Source organism: Caretta caretta, chromosome 19 (genome assembly GCF_965140235.1).
Source record: "Caretta caretta isolate rCarCar2 chromosome 19, rCarCar1.hap1, whole genome shotgun sequence".
Classification (NCBI taxonomy): domain Eukaryota; kingdom Metazoa; phylum Chordata; order Testudines; family Cheloniidae; genus Caretta; species Caretta caretta.
This window is the reverse complement of record NC_134224.1, coordinates 5,194,459-5,207,184: the sequence shown is the minus strand read 5'-3', so window position 1 is coordinate 5,207,184 and position 12,726 is coordinate 5,194,459. Positions and strand designations below refer to the sequence as shown.

The following is a 12,726-nucleotide window of genomic DNA, read 5'->3' as shown; positions in this document are numbered from 1 at the left end:
CTGAACGTGTCACACACAAAAGGAGGTAATTAGGGGGTGGGGCACATAAGGTGCTCAGGGCTAAGTGGTTCTGGTTACATTGTGTGCAGAGAGAGTCTTGGGGTGCCTAAGCATAACTAGATGCCGGCTTTGCTTCTATGTGGGTCAAACACAGAGTGATCGCTCTTGTTCTGCCTTTAGTGCATCCTTTTTCTTGACAGTTTCCGGAGGCAGACTTCATTGGTGACATGTTCCACCTGTCGAAGCCCAGTGGCTCTTGCAAACTTTTCTTCAGCTGAGAAACTTCCAGCAGAGAAAAAGAATGACAAATCAACACCAGCCTCCTCTGCAGAAGGAGTCACATCACCTAGATTCACATCTCTGTCCCTTGTTCTGTGTGCATCTTCCTGGGTAAAACTGAGGGGGCTGTGGATCTATCCATCATCCATATCCCCATTCATACCATAAATACACTGTGGCCCCCTCAGAAGACTGGCATGGACAGAAATGCTGCTCCAGTCTAACAGAATTATTTCTTTAGCTCAAGTAGCAGAGGCCTGTCCTGAAGGGGAAGGACCAGTCCCTTGCTGATGACTCATCACTAGGCCCCTACCAAATTCACGGCCATGAAAAATGCATCACGGACCGTGAAATCTGGTCTCCCCCCTGTGAAATCTGGTCTTTTGTGTGCTTTTACCCTATACTATAACAAATGTCACGGGGGAGACTGGCGTTTCTCAAATTAGTGGTCCAGACCCAAAAGGGAGTTGCAAGGGGGTTACAAGGTTATTTTAGGGGGGGTCCCGGTATTGCCACCCTTACTTCTGTGCTGACTTCAGAGCTGGGCAGCCGGTAGGCAACGGCTGTTGGCCGGGCACCCAGCTCTGAAGGCAGCGTTGCCGCCAGCAGCAGTGCAGAAGTAAGGGTAGCCGTACCGCAAAACCCCCTACAATCACCTTGCGACCCTCCCACAACTCCTTTTTGGGTCAGGATCCCTACAATGACAACGCCCTGACATTTCAGGTTTAAATAGCTGACATCATGAAATTTACTATTTTTAAAATACTAGGACTGTGAAATTGACCAGAATGAACCGTGAATTTGGTAGGGCCCTACACATCACCATGGTATTGAATGCCAAATGGTTAAACTTTTGGAAATGACTGACTTGATGCACACTTAGAGGCAAGATGATTTTTGTTTCTCATGTGCATAAACCCAAACTTGTTTTTTTTCCTCTTTGCAGGTCACCTTTAGGGCTTGTCTACACAGGGACACTCAGGATAATTAATCCAAATTAAGGAAAGGGGTGAATTTAAACTGGATTATTTAAATCACATTAAACTCCAGTGTGGACATATTGTATTCAGAATTAAACTGGATTTGTTCAATTTAGGTTACTTTACTTCCAGAGTGAATTAAGATAAACTGAATCAAGGCCACTTTAATTTTGAATAAGAGTGTCCACATGGGTTTAGTGAGGTTTAACTAATCCACTTTAACTTTCCTGAGTGTCCCCCTGTAGATAAACCCATAGTGGAAAAAGGGCTTTTGGATCATTTCCTGATTTCCCTCATATTACTTTTCCTAGTTTTACCCACTATGGTTTGTGGGAAGGTTTATTAGATGCATCATGATGATGGGAGGACGAAATCACGGGGAGAGCACTTATGAATGAAATACATGTTATTTCTGACCAGCCTACATTATTAGTCACTTCCTTCCATACCCAATGTAGGAATGTAAAAACAATGATTGGCTACACATGCTGAGAACATTCTCACTGAAGCTTTGCATTAAAAGTGGTGGAAGGAAGAATCAATTGATGTCACTTTAAAAAAAATCTGTGAATTAATTATCACCTCTTGATAATGTGAGTCCCAAACATTTTGCAAAATGCATCGACTGTTTAAATGTTTAAACGGAGCCTCCTGCAATTTGGTTGTATTAATGGCTAACATTTCAGATGAGTGGGAAGGAATCTGTGATGCATTTTGCAGCTTTGCAAAACATTCTGTTAATTGGACTTAAAATACAAAACAAGAAGCAGGAATTTGCCAGTCTGGAAGCAGTGACAGCCCTATTAGAAGCCACAGAGCACTTATTCCCTCCATTCCGCCTGTTAACAAACTGTCACTGATGTGACAGGCCATGGTCAGGCAAGATACTAATTTCAGTGACATGACTGTAGATCTGGAGTAACTCCACTGAAGTCAATGGAATCATTTCAGATTTACACTGGAGTCACACAGATCAGAATGCAGCCTGGTCGCTTCGTGTCAGACACAGATCTGCAGCACGTAGGAACAGGGTAATAAAAGTGTACCTGAAGTCAGAACAAACATGTCATAAGACATACATTTACTGTGTGTGCCAACAGCTATGACTGCTGCAGAGAGAGAGAGAGGAAAAACCCTCTATTAACCTATTGCCTGATAGAAAAATAAGAGCTTTTAATAAACAAAACCCCTGCAGATAAAATGGTGTAAAGAAGAAGAAAGAAGCCCAGCGATTATCAGACTCTTGGAATGAATGAACCTATTAAATGAATCCATCTTATCTGCATCAATTGATGCCAGTGTAACATGTGGCTAGATACCTTCCTGTGAGGATGGGAACTTTATCTAAGGGACTGCTCTCTGTGATGTGTTTTGAATGAATTAAATTCTTAGTCTCCTCGGTTTGTGGCAGGTTTTCTGTGGAGGACTGATAAGTGCCAGAGAAACCAAAACACTACATGGAGAAACTGACCACTAGAACTACAGTGGTAGAATTATACTGCTCTAGGTATGTCAGTATAGTCCCTGTGCGGATAATCTAATCCAGACTAAAAATGATTTATTTTGGTTTATATTGTTTATGAGACTTTAAACCTGCATAATTAAGCACCATGTGGCTGCTTTAGGCAACGTAAGCTACACCAAAAAAGATTCACTTTTATTCCAGAATAGAGCATCCACACAGAGAGTTGTACTAGCATAGCTATAGCGGTTTAATTATCCCTCTGTAGTTCTGCCGGCCAACTTCCCCATGTAGTAATCCTCCCACTGAAATCTCACCCACCTTGGGCAGCCTTGGTGAAAATGAATGTCTGATTCCAGAAAAGAATGACGCTTTCCACTGATCTCCTTCTTCTGAGTAGCAGCGACTTGATGGTACTTGACCTCTACAAGTGCACTAGATACAGTATGTTCCTTCTCTCAATATCATGCTGCAGTGACAGCTGTTTAATACGGTACCTGTATTCCTGCTCCTTCAGGGACGCTTATCTTCCACACGCAATTGAGGCTATTCAGGTAGGGCTCAGGGAAGCCAGGGGAAAGGATGGTGCCTTTACGCTCGGTCAAGTTTCCACCACAAGGTACTGAAAAAAAAAAAGCAAATGAGAACTTGAATGTGTGCGAGCTCAGCTTTAATACCATCACTTCACTGGGGATGGGCAGAAAAGTACCTGAGATTGGGGGATTACTCAAGAAAGTGATTCGCAAATAAAACCATCAGGGTGGCAACACCGTTCCTGACAGTGCAGCACAACGGGAACCTGATCTTGGCCCCAAATCGGGGGTTGGTGGGGATGGGGAAGGAGTGCACCACATTTCAGCAATCCGGATCAGTGGGCAGATCTTGTGGAAACCGTGATCTTTGGGCACAAGTTAGAGCAGCCTTAAGGCTGGTCTAATTTACAGCAGGGCCTGGTTCAGCCACCAGCATTGTGAAGGGTGGTAAGAAAGGTGGCATAATGCCACTTATACCCTCCCACTTAGGCCAGTTGTGCTCGGCACTTCACTGGCACTCCTGGCGAGCAGGAGCAGAGTCCTTAGTAGAGAACGATATCCTCTCTATAGGTGACTGTAACCTTTCCATAGAATTCAATATTCCGTTAAAAGCCCCCTAGAGAAAGGGAATGGTTTTCCATGACTTTCTATAGGGCTTTCCGACAAGGAATACAAAGAGCTAGGCATGCAGAGAACCTTGCTTCCCCTTTTATCCCCCACTGAACCAGGTTTACAAACCAAGACAGGTAGGCACGGAGACATTCCACTGAGCTAACGCTCCCGGCATAGTCAGGCATTCAATACTCCGGGAGCCCTGGAGAGCATATCCGGCGCTGCACTCGAATCGGACAACGGCCCCGACTGAGAAATCACTGCCAATCCTCCTCCCGTAGCGGGGTTCTGGCACGGAGCTGCATTGTGTGGCACTGGTGCGAGGAACCGCTTTGAACACAGAGGGAGGAAATGTTAGTGTGATGTTAGGAGACCAGGAGCCAGCTCATGCCAAGGCCCCGGGGCTCTCTGAACACAGAGTAATGCTTAGCTGGAAAGCAGTTTGGTTCACCTGTGGATTAGTATAGTTAAAACAAATATTAGTGTTATAAGAATGTGCTTAGACTTTATGGCATGCTTGTATTAGTCCTACTTATAATACCTGTATCCCATGCTATAAGGTAATTCTCAAGTGTTCGCTCTATAGCTGTGAAACGTTTGTTCTGAAACTATGTAATTCACCAAACAGGGGGAAAAAAAGCTTCAACTAATGCAAAATGCTGGATTCCTATAGAAGGTGTTATCTCCTGGCCACTAGGAAGGACTACTGAATCCAAATGGGCCACTGTGGAACAAAAACTTTGTCAATTTCTCCTCCCACCCACCCACGAAGAGGTTAGGTGCAGAAGTGCTCATCTCATCAGCTTGGACTCCCTGACCAGAAGGAATTAGGGTCTTTTTATGATGTTTGGACTCTAAGGGACAAAGATTCCTAAACATAAGCAAGAGATCCCCAGGATTAACCTGGGTTAGCCCTAATGGACATATAGAACTGGCATATTTCAGCAGCTCTTTCACCGCCTGAAACCTAAGACAGCAACTCATTTGTGTGTGCACATTTATCTGTTTTAACCTCTAAAATAACTCACTTCTTTTTCCTACTGACTAAATCTTCAGCTAGTTTATTACAGGATTGGCTACAAGCGTTGTCTTTGGTGTGAGATCGAAGGTGCAAATTGACCTGAGGTAAGTGACTGCTCCTTTGGGACTGGGAGTAACCTCAATATTTTGCAAAAAGAAAAGGAGTACTTGTCTAAGGTGCCACAAGTACTCCTTTTCTTTTTGCGAATACAGACTAACACGGCTGTTCCTCTGAAACCTCTCAATATTTTGTGCTCTTTGGGTAAAGTCACCATCTGTCACAGAGTCAAGCTTGTCTGGATGGCAAGATAGATCAGTCCTTGCACACAATCATTCTTTGATTAGCACTTAACATGTTCACAGTGATGTATGGACACCACCAGCTAAAGATATGGACTTTTTTAAAAAATGAATTTAAAGTAGTTCCTGGTAGAACACAGGCTCCTGAGTCCCCTGACAAATTGTTGTGGTTTTACAATCACCTTTTCCTATTAGTTCAAGGTGTTTTTTCTCTCCTGTGTGAAAGACCCACACAAACAACAGAGAAAACTGGCGATAGAGGGTGCAACTGATGCTGAAAAATGCCGTCATATCCAAACATGAACAAAGAAGAGAGATCATTTTTCACTTTAACCTCTTTGTTGTCACCGTCTCAGGTGTTACTTGTGCTAATGTGTTTCCCCTCACAACACCCCTGCGAGGCAGGGCAGTATTGATACCTCTCTTTTACAAATGGGAAAAGCGAGGCACAAAGAGGTTAGAGGCTGAGTTTTTCAATGGCGCTCAAGGGAACAGGGCACCTAACTTGATTCGGCTCCCTGGCAAATTCCACCCTAAGTGACCTGCCCATAGCCACAATGAGCTAGCAATGAAGCTGAGACTGGCACCGAGAGGAAACTGACTTGGTTCTTTCAAGCTACGAGGAGTCTCGTTATTGTCAGGGATTGTAACAATGGAGTGTGTTATTGTAACACTTTAAAACAAAAATACTTGCAGACATGAGAGAGGGAGAGAAAAGAGAGTTGGTCCCAGGCACTTCCCTTATTTCTGTAAGTGCCTGAGCTCCTGCCACTTAGTGGATGATGCTCTTGTGAACTGTATGGTACGGGAAACAGCTGAGCTTCAGAGAGAACAAAGGAGCGAGAGACTGACTCTCTCAGACCTTTGTGTGAGTGGGCAATTGCTCCCCGTGGGAATAAAGAAGTCAAAACACTGATTATTCCTGAGTAGGAAATCAATGAATTTTCATCTCTCAGTGGCTCTAAGATTTATTAGCACTTCAGTCGGGAATTGCTGGGAAGAGGGGGAAAAACAAAGATTACAAGCACATTAGCGATGTACTTTGGTTGATTTTAATTCGGTCCAGAGAGATGAATGTCAGTGCGCTGTGTGTTTTGTTTTACCCAGGATGCCTTGCACACCCTCTCCCTCTAACAGATCTCCAACAGGCATCCCCACCTACGCATACACAACAGCTAGGAAATGGGGAAGCAGGAAGTTAGACTTTGACGCCCATCTGTGTTTTTTGAAAAAAAGGGTCCACTTGCCAGCACATTCTGCTCTGTGCAAACGGACGATAACAGAGATTCCTGTGAATCTGAACTGCCGCTCAATAGGGTGAATGGGACGAATCATTTTTGCAGTGGACAGACAACCAACCATGTGCCTCGCCTCTCTCCAAGCTACCGAAACAATTGCACCCATGTGCCTGACTCCACTGATCTCCTGCCCTTAAATCTACTGAAACAAGGGTGATCAAAGATGCTCAGGACTTTGCAAGTTCGGGTTCAAATCTGGGCCACCTATTTGAAAAAAAAAAAGTGCTCGTCAATGTCAATGAGATATTTACTCATCGTGGAGGTATCTCTCGACCACAACTGCACCTACCTTGGTAGACAAAATGAAATCCTTTGGCAGTTGCTTGACCCTTGGCACTGAACTTGATGAGGATTTGATTGGTGGTGGCTAAGGGCAATGATTCACCTAGATAGGGAGAGAGGGAAATAGACGGCAGGCATACATGCATTACAGCATCACCCCGCGAACTGGTTTACTGAGGTCTTTCTACTAAGACCTTCTCAACGTGGGAAACTTCTACGGTATAGGTTTTTCTGAAGCTGGCATGGAGGAGTCTTCTTTACACAGAGAGCACTTGTTAATTGTACCAAGAGATCAGTGAGAATCTATCTGTAGAAGCACATGGCTCTCACAGCTGGGAGTTGCCTTTGGTGGGTTTCTTTTCAGGAAGGAAAAACGCAATTGCGGCTGCAATTTTAAAAAAATTTAATTTCCCTTTTTTTAAAAGACCCGAACTCAAATTCTGGAGGAAAAGGTCAGATGCACATCTTACAAAACCACTGTCCTGAGAAGTCTAATCCCTGGTGAAGATTTTCAGAAGCGATGAGCAATGAGGACAAGTTCTCAGCACGTTTTGAAAATCAGGCCCCTCTAAGGTGTCTCAAGCTAGGCTTCCCAAAAATGAAGCACCCCATATCAATGGTCAATATTGAAAAATCTTGGCCTAGATGGATTTCGCCCACTAATGGGGATCTCACACCACACACGCATCAAGGAAACAGGTTCCTTAAGTACAGCATTGGGGAGATAAAGCCAAACAAGGGATGGGTGGGTCCTGAAAATGAAGGGAAGGCAATGTTCAGTTGGACAATAACACCAGCTACGAGGGGAGAGACATTGCAATCACTTCCTGCAGGGAAGTGTGATTGTGTGTTGGCCAAGAACTGAATCAGCCTCCAGCATCACTTTGGCAAACCAGGAAGATGGTCTAAGTTACAGCAGCCCTGCCAGGGCTGCCCATGAAGAGCTTAGCAGCCTGGAACTGCTCAGGATCTACCATCGTGCTCTGCATTATGGCCCCTTTCTCCCCTGACCTTGCCACCCCCCCTTTTGCAAAGGCCGGTGAAGGGCTGTGCAAAGGGCAGCCTATGGCTGACTCACGCAATGCCTGCACAGGAGGAATTCTCCCCTGCCTGGTTAAAGAGCTTTCACATCCCCTGTATGCCGCCGCACTGGTGTACATGGTGTTTAATAGAGGGAATTAATCCCTCTCTGTTTCTAAATAGCCATTCCCCAGCATGCAACATTTGGTACGTCCACGCTGCAGCCTGAAGTGAGCCTCCCAGCCCAGGTTCACGGTCAAACTGGCACGAGTCTGTGTACCTGAGCTGGGAGGTTCACTTCCAGCTGCAGTGTAGACACACCCACTGGGCCTTGCCCAACTTACCCTAACTGGCTAGCAGTGCTGCCACAGTCTTCATAGCCTGGTATCGTTGCTTGTCATTGATCAGTCAGCGCAATGACATTTTGAGAGGGAAGGCCCCATCGATTGTTACGGAGCGTCCCATCTCTGCCAGCACCGGTGACTCATCCTTACCTGTGTGAGAGCCTGAGAGTGAGCTGAGGAGCCGGGAGAGCAGGTTGGGTCCATCGTGAACTTCTATGACATCATTGAGAGCGGTCTGGAAGAAGGCAAACTGCCCGAAAACCACTGTGAACGGAGAGAACGGAAGCAGTAAGGGCAAGAAGCAGGGAACACACTGCAATTCAGCAAAAGCCAACCCTCAACACTGAGATGCTTCAGCTGGACTGTCTTGAGAACCCCAGAGGAAAGTGCCTGATTGTCAGCCCTCCAGATGGAAATCCCTTATTTATCCATAAAGTGGGCACAACATGGGCAGCAGCAAGCTTCCAAAATGCTGGCTCACCAAGGATTCATAGACCAGAAGGGATCACATTATGGAGAGCCTAGCCTGGCCTCCTACATAAGACAGGCTATATAACATACAGACTCCAACATGGACCAGAACTCCATGGTGCTAGGTGCTGCCAAAACACAGAACAAAAAGCTGGTCCCTGCCCCAAAAGGCTTAGGGCGAGATTTATTTCAAATTAAAAAATTGTGCCCTTAATTAAGAACATAACATAAACATGGCCATACTGAGTCAGACCAAGGGTCCATCTAGCCCAGTCTCCTGTCTTCTGACAGTGGCCAATCGCAGGTGCCCCAGAGGGTATGAACAGAACAGGTCATCATCAAGTGAGTCTGTGTATCATCAAGTGATCCATTCCCAGCTTCTGGCAAACAGAGGCTAAGGACACCATCCCTGCCCAATTCCAGCACCAAGCCCATCTGCCCTGGAAGTGATGAAAAGATATTTGAATTTCCAGTCAGTCCTAGGCACCTCTGCTAAGACTGCCAATGAGGAAGTCACTCTGTGTTCCCCATTTTATTGCTTATTTTGTAAATGCACCCAGATGACCCCAGATCCCATCCCTGGGAAAATGATAATGAGATGATCAGGCCATTTTCCAGTTGGTGTGTACGGGTTTGACTTATTTTTGTATATTTTTCAAAATACAACAACAGTATTTTCCTCAAGACCCCAAGGCTCTATTTTTCCCCCTGAACTGTGTATTGGTACGTTGTAAACACCCAGTTACAGATTCACAGACTGTGAGGTCCCTCACTGTGTATCAGCAACCAGGCTGCAATGTTTGTTACTTGCAAATTCAGTTTTACAGCGGGGCTTCTATGCTAGGACATGCGAGGGGGCTGGGCCAGCCCCCTGACACCTGCTGTCTGGAGAATCAGGAAAGGAAAGGAAATGGGATTCCTACAGTATTTGCTATTTGCAGTTTCCCACTCACTTTTAATGAAGCTATTGGAACATGGTGGGTGGGGGAAAGAAATGACTTAGCTGTCATCATACTGTAGATAGGAAGTCAGGCCACTCATCAAGAAGTTGTGCCTAGGCCACTAGATACTTGACTGATTCAAGCATAAGGATCAGCAAAAGTAGCAACAGTTGCATCTTAACAGGGCTGGACGGCACTGTGGAATGGTAACCACCTATGGTGTATTTTACAGCTTGGTCACGGGTCTAAATCCACCTCAAGTCAGTAAAGAGTGAAGGTCATTGTTGTGTGCTAGGTACTGAGGGGAAGAAGTTGGTAGCCCTAATTCAGTCCCAGATAGAACTGAGTGTCCTTATCCCACCTTGCTGTCTCCAGGGCTATGGTGACTGACTCCACTGTAGATCAATATAACATGGCAGCCTACAGAAGCTTGCCTTGTGGAATAAAATTTACAGGGCTTCACTCTACAGAGCTGTCAGTGCAGCAAGTTTCATGAGCCCTAAGTTCACTTTGAAAAAGAGAAAATATGTTACACAATATTAATACCCATCCATCTAGCTGTCTCAAGGGTTTCCAAGGTACATATCATGCTGGTATCCAGGCACTGTACAAAATTAAGCAACATCAGAGTCTATAACTAAAATGTTGGTGCATGGATTTAATCTGGCGATGATGCGCATTTAGGCCCTGATTCAACAAAGTACTTAAGCACGTGAATGCTCCCACATTCCGCCCAGCTCGTTTTGCTGAATCAGGGCATAGTGCTGTCGTTGTCACAGAATAATCACCAACCCTTCCCCCGCCCAGGAGACAGAGTTTTGCTCTAGTCTCAGATTCCAATATTCCAAGCAGTAGCTTTAGCAAAACGAAGGTCACGACAAGCCTACAGGAAAAATAACATCTCAAAAGGAGTTTTGCATGAGGGAGATAGCTTTTCTCATAAGACGTTATAAATATGGTACAAGTGACTGCACCTCCTCACTGTGCATATTAGAATGGCAGAGAGCATTAGCATTCTCGCTGGGGCGACATTTCTATCTACTGCCTGTGATAGTATTTCACTTGACAGTGGCTGAATTGCAAAGATCAGCTCTAACAGCTGTATGACATTAATATTTACCTTCTAAAGATCCATTCAACAAACACGTATTTTCTGAAAGATTTTTAAAGGGCCACCAGATTGATTTTTACTCCTAGGTCTTTCTCTCTCTCTCTCCGTCTCACACACACACACACTGATTATTTTAGCACAACATTTAGCATAGATTTGGGCTGAATACGTTTGCACTCAGATGTCTTCTGAAGGAGAAGACTGCTGCCACTGCTCCATTGCAAAAGTTAATCACTGTAAATTAAATTTTCACTTTTTTTTACCCCTCAAATCAGTAACTCTCAGATTTGGTTGAGCAGCTAAAAAAAAAACTTCACAAAAATGTTGTCATTTTCTGGGGCCATTTTCCATGTATTTTCAAATTAAAAAATTTCCAATATCTCTATACATGAAATTGAATTTACAGTCAATAGTGCCACTTCTGCCGTATTTCCCATTCCTCCCCCCCCTCCCCCCACAATAATAATACAGTCACACTCAACTGTAGAAAAGAGACTGTGGGGAACATTTTCAGCTGGTATAAACTGACTTATCTCCAGTGGCTTCAACTGAGCATTGCTGATTTATACCAGCTGAGAATCTAGCCCACTGACTGCACGGCATATACCGTAGTCCTTCGGCACGACGACAAAATACAGGCAGATTTGTCCACTGGTGTAATTCCGAGGATAATTTGGAGACAGAACTACTCCATCTGATCCAGTGTACTGACCACCACACGGTGCTGAAAGACAAAGTCAGGAAGAAATCACTGGAGCAGCTGTCATTCAAGCCCTGGCTTCAAGCATTACCCATTTTCTCCACTGCTTCAAAATACATCCAGCCATGTGCTTATGATTCTGTGCAGGGCCGGCTGCCCAAGTCTGTGATCAATTCTACATTTCAGGTGGAGCAGCACTCACTGCAAGTTCTTATTAATAACAATACCGCTTATCCTAACTCGAGTTCATGCTTGCTTCACGTTAAATTACCACCACCCTACCAGGAACTGGGTGGATATCGAGTACAGTATGTAGCCTAATGTGTGATCTCCAGCTCTATCCATTTGATTCTAAAGCACAGGAGTTGGAGGGTTGGGTTCTTAATCTTTTCATTGTTTCTCAGCAACAGGAGACTGGCTCAGGGACCAACGCAGCACTCCCCATCCGAACATTTTCAAACCATCCATTTCTCCTGTCCGCACCCATGTTCGAGCCTCATATTTGTCTCTTGTCCAGCTCCCGTTAGCAAACGGAGCTGGTCGGAAACATTTAATCAAAATAATTTTCTGATAAAAACAGGAAAAACTTATGAGAAAAAACATTTTCCTGTTTTCTTACCAGCTCCCACCCTGGCTCAGGAAATCAATTAAGCACGTGCTTAGGTACCTTCCTAAATGAGAATGGATTTCAGCACAGGCTTAAGTGGCTTCCGGAATCAGATGCTGTCTTAGGATTGCAGAATTTGTCCTGCTGGATGCGATAATCGGTTTATTCCAAAACCCTGTCTTTGTCAGATGCTTCCCAAGAAGGGGTAAGAAGCCTCATAATGGACAACTACGAAGTAATTTGCATACAGAGTAAGTTTCTTTCTGACCTCAGACAGTGAGAGCTTTCATTTTTCATTCAACATTTTGTACAGGAATAAAAGCTTCCCCTCACCCCTATCAAGCTCTCTATGAAAGGGACACCTGTGCATCTGAATGGTTTGTACCATAGCGAGGCTCAGCAGCCAGCATGGACATTTCGGAGCCGGCTCCTTGCTCACCCAGCCAACCTTACCTGTGCATGTTGGCCGAGGTTTGTTCCACGCGGGTTTCCCATCCCCTCCCATTATGCATGTCAAGGTGGAGACTCCTTCGATCTCATAGCCACCATCGCAGTAGTAGGTAATTGTCGATCCCAGTTTCAGGTCTGTTCCCACTCGGGTGCCATTCTTAACTGACCCGGGATCAAAACAAGACTCCCTGGGATTTTCTGCAAAATAACATTGCAAGGAGGTTTAGTGTGTTGATTTGACTGTTTAAGATGCGCATCCTGCAGGTAAATAATACGTGGCACCAGCGAATCAGTTACAGCAGGTAACTGGGAGTCA

At 44.9% G+C, this 12,726-nt stretch overlaps 1 protein-coding gene across 4 annotated transcripts in view; it reads right to left on the bottom strand.

The window, feature by feature from the left end:
* CSMD2 (CUB and Sushi multiple domains 2) overlaps positions 1–12,726 on the bottom strand; it is a 549,151-nt gene that overhangs the window by 112,988 nt on the left and 423,437 nt on the right. For all 4 annotated transcript variants that reach the window (XM_048825804.2, XM_075121410.1, XM_048825805.2 and 1 more), the window contains 6 exons: positions 12,414–12,608; positions 11,261–11,377; positions 8,281–8,394; positions 6,774–6,869; positions 3,993–4,196; positions 3,219–3,343 (listed from right to left, as the gene is read on the bottom strand). In XM_048825804.2, coding sequence (XP_048681761.2) covers positions 3,219–3,343; positions 3,993–4,196; positions 6,774–6,869; positions 8,281–8,394; positions 11,261–11,377; positions 12,414–12,608 — 851 coding nt within the window. The remainder of the gene's footprint in view (positions 1–3,218; positions 3,344–3,992; positions 4,197–6,773; positions 6,870–8,280; positions 8,395–11,260; positions 11,378–12,413; positions 12,609–12,726) is intronic.